The sequence below is a fragment of the Ooceraea biroi genome, chromosome 4, assembly GCF_003672135.1.
Source record: "Ooceraea biroi isolate clonal line C1 chromosome 4, Obir_v5.4, whole genome shotgun sequence".
NCBI lineage: Eukaryota > Metazoa > Arthropoda > Insecta > Hymenoptera > Formicidae > Ooceraea > Ooceraea biroi.
This window is the reverse complement of record NC_039509.1, coordinates 1,006,594-1,017,235: the sequence shown is the minus strand read 5'-3', so window position 1 is coordinate 1,017,235 and position 10,642 is coordinate 1,006,594. Positions and strand designations below refer to the sequence as shown.

At 37.1% G+C, this 10,642-nt stretch overlaps 1 protein-coding gene across 3 annotated transcripts; it reads left to right on the top strand.

Annotated features, from left to right (window-relative positions):
• The first annotated feature begins 3,317 nt into the window (after positions 1-3,317).
• On the top strand, positions 3,318-10,523 carry LOC105283621 (synaptic vesicle glycoprotein 2C). 3 transcript variants are annotated; one of them, XM_026968830.1, is made up of 12 exons: positions 3,318-3,750; positions 5,495-5,557; positions 5,959-6,120; positions 7,233-7,395; positions 7,595-7,716; positions 8,000-8,244; positions 8,603-8,760; positions 8,868-9,063; positions 9,175-9,289; positions 9,431-9,590; positions 9,697-9,824; positions 9,972-10,523. In XM_026968830.1, exons 1-12 carry the CDS (start codon positions 3,726-3,728, stop codon positions 10,040-10,042), a joined length of 1,608 nt encoding a protein of 535 aa, XP_026824631.1. In that variant the 5' UTR covers positions 3,318-3,725; the 3' UTR covers positions 10,043-10,523. The 3 variants fall into 3 exon arrangements, with proteins under 3 accessions (XP_026824631.1, XP_026824630.1, XP_026824632.1); XM_026968829.1 differs by lacking the exon at positions 3,318-3,750 and adding an exon at positions 4,516-5,410; XM_026968831.1 differs by lacking the exons at positions 3,318-3,750; positions 5,495-5,557; positions 5,959-6,120 and adding an exon at positions 6,201-6,305.
• The last annotated feature ends 119 nt before the right edge of the window (positions 10,524-10,642 follow it).

The window sequence follows — 10,642 nt, the reverse complement described above, 5'->3', positions numbered from 1 at the left end:
CTGAAATAGACATAATATTATGCGATCGTAATAAATTATAAGAGGAAATACGATTAGCGTAGAAGTGGCGTTTCACTTTTAATTTTGCGGTACCAAATTTTTCCGTAAATGAGTTGGAAAATATTTGCCGAGGCATTCAATCTTACCGTTACATCGCGCTGAGCTCGGGTAAGATATATTTATGATTTTTTAAATTATGCATTCGAAATATAAATACGACATAATAAATATGCATTCCTGAAAAAGGCCGGAAGTCTTCAATAATTAATTTTTCTTCAGTAAAAATCCGCACCGCCTCTGCACGCACGCGCTCGTAGTTTCTTGCGAGATAAGAGGTAGCCCGTCAATGTTCGCAAACAACTATGCAAATAGCGAGACGCGTGCAGGGTTAATGTCAGAAATATTACATTGCGCGAGGTACCGAGGTCCTCCGGATCAATTGTGAATTATACATTACCACGCTGCGCGTGCGATATCAATTGATTTATTCACAATGCCGCGGAAATCGCTAGTCGCTAATCACGTTTCTGTTGCATCTTTGTAGAGAAAAAACTTCTCGTGCTGAATTGACTGATCGAGCAGACCCCGCTCAATCAGAAATGGTGCCTTCGTTTACATTATATGGTTTTATTTCATGATTTATGTCGTGCGATATATAATCGCGTGCGCTCTTCCTATGAACCGTATTGATAAATGAATGTTTATGTTCGATTACTGCGTCAGAGAGAGAGAGAGAGAGAGAGAGCCATAATGCGCTGCCATAATGATGTAAATGGATTGTTAGACAATGTTGACTGTTAAATTTCTAGACAGGATTGATTCCTTTTTTAATTTTTCTTGAGCACCTTTTTGATTATTAGAAAATGGTGTTAATTTGCAAGATCCGTCTCATCGAAGATAATTTTAAATAATAATGAATCAGACATCAATTAAACATGCCAATACACGTGCAACTGGTACAAAGCTAACGAGTTCAATCTTTCTGCAAAAAAAGTGACAAAAAAGACACTGCATACGTTATCATAAGTTAACATAAGGAAATATACAATATACGTTTCCTACCTTATAAGTGCTTTACATAATATATGAGCTAATTCGTCTTAACAGTTTCATCAGAACTAAATGTAATTTTGAACAATCCTGTATAGAGAACAGAGTGCATAATGCTCTTATTACGACGCAATTATATCTTTATCGTTATTTCGTAACGTGATCGTCAGTTAATCGGCTTAAAAATGGCAGGCTATATGTAATTTCACATCGTAGTTATAGCCATAAAAGCCGCTTATTCTCTTTTAATTTCTCTGCAAATTGCTATATATTTTTAGTACTAACTAATAATTTATGTCAACTAATTCCCATAAATATTTCCGTTATCATCTACTTATATTATTATCATCTACTTATATAATTATCTTTACCTACGTTTTTTATACATACGTTATGTTGTACAAATTTTTTAACTTTTTATGTTTTCTTGAAATTTACCATAACTCGAAGCACCTTGAACGCATTTCTCTCGTACATTATATTAAACATTATTTTTGTAAAAACCCAATGATTATCAGAGGACTTTCACTTTTTATAAAAAAGTATCATAAAATTTAAATTTTCGAGATATTAATTTGCAGATGATGAATTATTAAGATGAATTATTACGTTGATATACGAAAACGGATAATTACCTGTTTACATTCATATATTGACAATGAATGTGGAAAATTTGTTCACGCTTCGGTACTAATACAATGTAACGCTATCTCTCTTGAAGAGCCCACTCTCGAATTCTCTCGCACGTCGTAAATTTTGTGACATTTAATTTACATTTTATTTACGATGATTCATTACGCCTCTATTCAGTCATTTTGGTAGTCTTCCGAAAGACGCATGTTGCTAATTAAGCTGATTACGATATGTCTACATAAAGATAAGATAGAATGGGACCTGCCGCACAACACACAAACAATAAGTAACAGCTGTAGGTGTGCATAAGTCTTTGGAATTTCACGTCAAATCGCACTATCGACCGAAAAGGATTCACCGCCGCGTGTACATATTGTTTTGTTTGTTTGCTAATGACACGCAACTGACTTTTTCAACCAGCCGTGCGATGGTCATTTCGTCAGTTTTACGGCGATTGATGCAGATATGAGTGCGCGCGTGTACACGAGAATAATTACGGAAATTCACGCGTCCCGACACGATAAAATTCGCGTGAATTTCCACCTGCGATCCACATCGCAAATGAGCTCGCGGAGAATATACGGCCGCGCGAAAAGACGTCAACATTTCGATGGGAATCGCGCAATTATCATTGTTTTTATTTGCCTTGCCGTGATAATACAGGACACCAATGAAGTACAAAATCTATTGCGCGATGCCGGTTTTGACATTGTTCCTGCGAGTGGCACTCGAGGAAGGTGGGAATCATGAGGAAAGAAAGATTCGACGATGTGACATTTGCGAACGGAAACATTGCCGTAATATCGACGAAAATCGAACGTACGTAGGTCAATATGCATCACATCATATTTCATTTCGTTACACATCTGACATCGTTACGATTTTTCTTGATCACCGATTTAACGTTTTGCAATGTTAGCCATTTGCTGTTTGCAAAAAAAATATCGCATACTTTGCGTCATGAGAATCGCAATCGGTTGTACTGTGGCCGACACGACATCATACGAAATCGCGTATCGCTGTTTGACGCGACGCAAAACTTCAAAATTTTTTGCATTGCTGTTCGATAAGAACATCGGAATGCACGATAATGTAAAATTGCTACGAGAACTGTGCTGGCATCCGGTCCTCCATGATATTTCACTCGCGAAATCTGGCGATTCTAATAGGCAGAGCCTTGGCGAACCGGTACGGCAGTCAAATCAGTATGCACCGAGCATTAATTCCCCGGCAGAATTCCAATTTTAAATTTTCTTGCAGCGCTCGCTGCGAGAATTCGGACAACGGGCAACGCGAGTGCGCGACGTCCTAATTTTTCAGGCACCCTTTTTCTATCATTCAGGGTCGTCCGCACCAGATATCGGTCGATGTAGAAAACGGTTTTAGCTACTCGCTCGTGTTCTGAAAAACTCCGCCATTTCTTTCGCTGATTCCCGACATTTATCTTCTCCCGTCGTCTTTTTAGAGACAACATTTTATATACATTTTGCGTAAATGTGTGTTAGAAGACGACGCGGGTTTCGTGGACCGTTCGATCGAACTAATGTTCGGTCCACGTTGTCTGTCAGCCGATGTTGTTCTTCCTCGGACAAATCGCGAGCAACAAAAAGAAACAGGCGTCTTCTCTCTGCCTGGCGAATCTCCGCGTCTTTTCGCGCGGATGTGGGTGCGGATGATGATCTTTTCTCGCCTGTTGCGCTTAGATTGTACAGGTTCTTTCAGGAACCTGTTCCTCCCCACCGTACGGACAGGTGCCGTCGTCTTTGTCATCGTATTATTCGCACTTCTTTCGTGTCGGTGCGCTTTTATCGTGAATCGGCCAGTTTAACAGCTATTGCGCGACACTGTGCACAGGCGATACCACTGTGCGCCCCAACGAACGTCTTCAAGGTGGTGCAGCAAGGCATTGCAGCGCGGTGGTGTATCGCTCGTAAAAATCGCACGACGTTCTCCAACGATACTTCTCCCGAATCCGTTCCTCTTATTTGACGAACATCTCGACAAAAGAAGCAACACCCGCGCGATACAGACAAGAATATTTAATGCATTCGTCGATGAAATTCAAAGGCAAGTGGCCAACAAACTTCTTCATTGATTGTAGATATTCGCGGATTCCCTGATCTATTTCGGGAGTCTTTCCGTGGGTGACGGAATTGTTTTATATTACTGTAGCAATGCTGATAAAGTATATTACATGTTTGTTCTTTTACGTGGTTTAAACCTAATACATATTGCTCTGTGTATTTATAACAGCATATTTTTCCATTAATTTATATTTTACTGATGTTTTTATATTTTTCTGATTTTTTTCTCTGATAAAAACATATGCAGAAAGATTTCAATTTATGTGTGAATTGCGTGTTTAGTCTTATCTTATGTAACTGCTTGTTGTTTGTAAAAAGTATAGTTTACAAATGTTAGGTTGCAATTATGTATAAGTGATAATAATACATAATGACTCCCTTATAAACATATTAATATTTTCCCAATCACGCGCAAATATGGAACGCTTGCGGTATACCGCCTTGATCAAACGTAATTCATTAATCACGATTAATTATATGATAATGTATAATAATAATGTCAAAGCGGATTTTTATAACTACTCATTTCTGTATCTGCGCAAAACCAGGTTTATATCAATATTTCTACACGAATACAAATTTCATGTTTTCTTCTAAATGAATTAATTGTGCGGTTGGAATGACATAAAAGTTTATTATACATTTATAATCAGTACATTTTAATATACGCAGAGAATGATGCGAGAGAAATATATTTAATATATTAATTTAAACTCATATTTAACTCATATTTATATAACAAAGCATCAAATATATATTGCTAGAAAAATTAATAACTCTAGCTTCACATTCCGTTTTCTTCTGTTCTGATTAAAGAAATGAAAGATAAAAATAAGTATTTTTTTAAATCGCATCTAATACTAATAAATATTAATTGCAAAATTTAACGTCATAGGTGTGGTTATTTTTTTCTTCTTTAAGAAATTATCATACATACAAAACAGGTTACAGGAAACATTTTATCACCGTTAACTTGCTAGTGATAATTAGTAATTTATATTCCTGTTTCTTCTTTCTCGTTTTTTTAATACTTGAAATTATTTGCAAGTCAAAGTTATTAGTCAATTGCCACCGAAAAATCAGATCATAAGATAATAACGCCGATTTAGATACGCTTTAAACGATTTAGAACGCTTGTAAACACACGAACTTGGTATGAGAATATTTTGACGGAATTAGCAAGGACGTCGACAAATCCTCAATCCAGTCCGATTCGCAATGTACACATTATCACTATATTATTCTTCCGATCGTGCGTGATTTTCAGAACTGGATTGAAAGTGAATCTAATACAGAAACCGCTTTAGTAATGGTGCGCTTTTTAGCGTTTCGGAACAAGATCCACAAGACGAGTGAATGAAGTGTATAGTGATATACACCTCTTGTACAATTCCGAATAAATAAAATCGATATAACAAGGCATTGCGTAGATTCTAATTCGGAAATAAGAGAAACAGTGACAGCTCCAAACATCGTGAAGATATTGACAGTTTCTCGCGATATTTATCGCAATTATACTGAAATACTCCTGCCTAACTACGAGAGTGGTTGTGTTCGGCGATACGCGACAATAAAAATGATTTTTGGACGTCTCCTCGATATAATCACAATGTATAGATACAGACGTATGCGTCGTATGTCAGGTGTTGATCTCGATTTTCAGGCAAATCTAAAGCGCTGTGATATATACGATATGTGATATAACTCAATATTGGTCTCGTTCACAGGTGAAGACGCAAAGCCTGAGGATTCAGGTCCGGCCGACTTCGAACGGGCGATCGTAGCAGCGGGTGAGTCTAACAATAAGTTAATGCTTTAAGTAAAACTAAGTTGTCATTTATAAGAAAGAGAATATAGGTTTTATAACTCATGCAGTCGTGATCATCGCGTAATATCGCTCGCTTCAGCAGCAACAATGTTGCATTCACCACTGCTGCTGATTTTAACCTCGCAGAACACGGTGATGTATCGACATTTAATTTCGCGATAAACAAAAGCAATTTTCAGCAAGTAAAGTATTCTTTCAACTGCAACCCACGTATAGTGGCGAACGTCATATTATTTCATTCAATATACGCACGATCTTTGAATGTCTAACATCTGATCTATAAAGAAGAGATAAAGAATTTATTAATCTATTGATCTGATTCTGAATACTGATCTGGAAACCTGCATTTATCTGTGTTACCAGGCTATGGGAAATTCAACTACCTGCTGCTACTGGCGGTACTGCCAGCCAGCTTCTCCAGCATCTTCTCGTCTTCGACGATGTCCTACGTGCTACCATCCGCCGAATGCGATCTCAAGCTGACGATGTTCGACAAAGGGCTGCTGAACTCGATGGCGTTTGCAGGTAGTATTCCAATCCATTTAATCGATTGCATAACAGCATTGTATTACAGGTGCGAGAGGGAACTCGATGAGAGCCCTAGAGCGCTAACAGTTCGGCACACTTAGAGTGTATGATTATCGCGTGATGCGGCACACTGCCGGTTCGTTGTAGGCAATAGCGAGGCCGAATGCGAATTTACCCTCACGGTAAATACCGTACCATCTTATTTCTTATCGCATGCGAATTTCGGCCGGCTCGGAAACAATTCGAGCCTGCCGTTTTCGTCCGCGATCGCTTTCGACCCACGAGAAACTTGTCCAGTGACGGATTATAAGGCCCTTCAAGGGTCCTAAAGAGTACAGCCACCTTGGGACTCTTCTCGCAGCGTTAATAAGAAATTTTTGATCTAATAAACAGTTTTTTATTAAATTTAATAGTAGAGAGAATAATGAAAAGTTAATAGCAACTTAAAGTTAATAGAATAATATGCAAAATGCAATATAATGATAAAGCTTGTAAATGCAATTGATTATCAATTATTTCTAATAGAGAGATAATTATACTACATTAAAAGTGTTACAGTATAAAAAGTATCACAAATTAAAAATCTTGTCTAAAAATCTGTAGAAAAACATAGGATGAATTATTAAAAAAAAAACATTTATTTCGAGTTTTATTTCAAGTTTAAGATAAAAAAATATAATAGAATACAGATATTAATTAATCAAACAGTATGCAGAAAACGTAAGAAATTATCAAGAACGGTAGTCGCTATATTTACATATGTAAATATAAATTTGCATCTCGCTATTCCAGTTAGATCGAGTTTTGAAGAAACAAAGAAAAATAATAAGTATATTTCTCTATTTTCTCTTGAAATTATAACGTAGTTTTTAGTATAATTTTCAACTCTCAGCTTGGAGGTCCTTAGGCTGTGCCTATTGAATAATCCGACACTGATCTTGCCAAAAATTCGTGGTACGTCGCAAGCACTGAAACAACATTGCTTCATAAAAGCGCAATGCGTTCCACTTTGCATGTTGTTTTATATTTCTCCTTTTGTTTTCTAATGTCCAATTTCTGCCAGGAAACGAAACAAGAACGGAATTAACTGATCTGCCGATTTGTTTCAGGGATGATCAGCACAGCGTTTTTCTGGGGTTTTATGGCCGACACGTTCGGCCGTAGGAAATTAATGTTCTACGGTTACTTTGTGACCGGTCTGCTGAGTCTGGCGACGTCGTTTTCTCACACTTCTTGGCTATTAATAATATTCAAATTTCTCGACGGCGTGATGTAAGTGAAAATTATCGATCGCATGGTGCGATCTGGCATTAAAACGGCATTACTCTGCCAAAAGTAGTTACGATTGATATATTTGTTAATCATGATTATACTAAAACTGATTTTATTATGTTAAGTAATACTAATTATTGGTTACATCTTTTTACGTACGCGTATACTACAATACATAAAAATGATCGATAAATTGCAGTATATCTGGCCCATATGCAGCACTGATGTCGTACTTGGCGGAAATACACGACGAAGTACATCGATCGCGGTCTTACATGTGGCTTGGCGTGTTCTTCTCGCTTGGAAACATTTCTCTACCCTGTAAGTACAGCCTTGACACACTATATCTGAAAATCAACGGTGAATAAATTGTAAAACGTCGATTTTTAAATAGGCTATGCATGGAATGCTATAATATGAGCACCATTAATGATGTAAAACTTAGTAAAAGTAAGAAAATTGAAATTGAGACTAAGAAGCTTAACAAAAATTTTTAAAAGTATTGTGAAACAGACATCTAATCTTAATTTGAGCAAACAATATTTTATATGTTAAATGAACTCGTGTATTGGGTACAATATAATTTTTATTCTTTGATTCATAGGTATAGCATGGCTCATAATACCTAAAAAATGGGACATTACATTCTTGAGCGATACGATGGAAATCAATTCCTGGAGGGTATTCTTAGCAATCTGCTCGCTACCCGAATTTCTCGCGTGTGCCGCTCTTTTCGCTTTTCCAGAGAGTCCACGTTTTCTTATATTGAAGGGTCGACATGACGAAGCGTTAAATGTCTTCAAGAGAATCTACTCTCTTAATACTGGAAAGGATCCTGACACATATCCAGTAATTTGCACATTTTATTTAACAACATCAAGCAATATCAATACATTAACAGTACATTGTACTTATATACTTGAAAGATTTCGGATGTTTTATTTAATTTAATTACTGCTCAAATTAACGGTAATATTTAAGTTTCTCGATTGAGATAACCGTTTATATATACCGATGCGAATAATTTTATGACGGAGAAATCGTGTTGTACAGATAAAATCCGATTGTAAAAAACACGAAACTTCAGTTAAGCTAGTCACTTTAATAGCGGTATAGAATATTCATGATAGCTATACGCATCAATTCTATCGTGTTAATGGTAATGCGACTGTTGACGAGTTCGCTAACTATACATACTTAATTGCAGATAAAATCTCTCCAGGACGAGTATTCCATCAAGTCTTCCGGGGAAACTCTGCGAGACAAGCTGCACACTTCCTGCAAGCAGATAAAGCCTCTCTTCCTGCCGCCGAATGTCTTCAAATTGATACTTATATCGATGATACAGCTCGGAGCAACGATAGGGTCAGTCTAGCTAGAAAGAAATTCTCCTCTCGCTAAATTTAGTTTGAATTCTGAAAAGTGAAGGATTGGTAAGATGGATCCAACTAACGCTGCAACTGTTCGCGCAGGTCAAATTCGCTCCGACTTTGGATGCCGCAGCTGTTTGCGATGATCGAGAGCTACAAGAGCAATCTCATGAAGGGCGACAATCGCGTGTCGGGCTTGCAATCTTCGTTCTGTTACATGCTGGGCCAGGAAAAAGCATACGTTAATCGCACGCATTACAATGAGACAATAAACAACGTCACAGCTACCTGCGTACCAGTAAGTCGATCACGTTCTCATTATTCACTTTGATGAATTTTGATCATAACATAAAGAGAAAAAACGCAAATTCTGGGGATACGTCGAAAAAAAATCGCATATTGATTTCAGGCAGAGTTGAATTCCCGGGTCTTCATCAACTCCATCGTCATCGCTGTCACGGGCGTCATCGGTTACACTCTGGCTGGCACTTTGATCACGGTGGTTGGGAAGAAGAAGCTGATGGGTAAAGTATCAATGTAGCAATTTGATGACGGGAATGCCAACTCGTGAAGTAGCTCGAAGGAAGAATAACCTCGTGACCTCGTAACTTTATTATAATTCATGTAATCATCTACAATTGCTACGACCATTAACGTTCTTGCAGCAATTTGCTTCCTCGTCGCTGCCGCGTGCTGTGGTTCTCTCTACTGGGCCGAGGATACCAACGGTATCCTGGGATTGTCTTCAGTGTTTGTCGCCATGTCGAGTATAGGCGGTGCAACTGTTATCAATCTTATCGTCGACAATTTCCCTACATGTCTGAGGTATCTCAACGATTTGCCTTAAATGATGAGAGAAATGAAAAAGTTCTTATATACCTATTTTACAATTAAAGTAACAGTATATAACATTATTTCCTTGCTATTCCAGGACTATGGCGGTTAGTACAACCATGATGATGGGAAGAATCGGCGCCGTGATAGGCAATTTACTATTTCCCATTTTGTTCGATCTGTCATGCTTAGGACCCTTCATCATGATTGGCTCAGCTTCTTTAGGTGAGAAATGTGTATTATTTAGGAAGATTATTTGTTAAGTTGCATCTGTACATTGAATGATTATATAAAAGAATCTTTTAAAGTCTTAAATTTTAATAATTAGATTTGATATCAGTAACAAATATGTTTTCCTTGTTTTTCTTGCAGTGTCTGCATTACTAGTCGTCGTAGTACCTCGTAAGAAACCGGAGGATGAAAAACCGAAGGATATCGTTTAACTCCTTCATTTACCGATGTTTTGTTCTTCATCAAAAAGTCGACACGTAAATACGTTTGCAGATTTTAATGATGATAACGATCATCATTAGTGTTCTACACATCTGCGCGACTTTTTCCATTATGTAAATACATGCGCTCATAATAGCAAATAAGGTTCGCTCGCTTCCCACCTTACATATTTTGTATACGCGTACAAAGTACGCAGCAATGGAAATTGTACATTCGTGCAGTGTACAGTGCAATGTATACGTACGTATACATTGTGCGTGTATATTACATATTGTATATACATATACATCTATAGTTTTTTTAAGAGAAAAAGTATTTTTAGTAAATCCCGCGACTGCGTTAAGCGTATCATAATGCACTCTCTTCTCGTTTTCTCGTATTAATTAATTGTATTAATTATTGTCACAATCTCTCTCTACAAGCCTAACAACAAGAGGAATATGTAATACAATAAAATTATTTTATTATTGATTGGTTTTCAATATATTTTTTATTTCATTTTTGTCAGCGCAAAATAAAAGAAAGTCTCTCAGGAACCAAATCGATTACAGTTCTAGTTTCTATAAATTTTCAATTGTATTCTAAAATCA

What these genes read in the sequence shown, in the direction of transcription:
- LOC105283621 (XM_026968829.1), top strand. Translation starts at nt 5,344, where the DNA reads ATGATTTTTGGACGTCTCCTCGATATAATCACAATGTATAGATACAGA. An exon ending in ACGTATGCGTCGTATGTCAG is followed by an intron (nt 5,411 to 5,494) that starts GTGTTGATCTCG and finishes TCTCGTTCACAG; the next exon opens with GTGAAGACGCAAAGCCTGAG. An exon ending in GAACTCGATGGCGTTTGCAG is followed by an intron (nt 6,121 to 7,232) that starts GTAGTATTCCAA and finishes GATTTGTTTCAG; the next exon opens with GGATGATCAGCACAGCGTTT.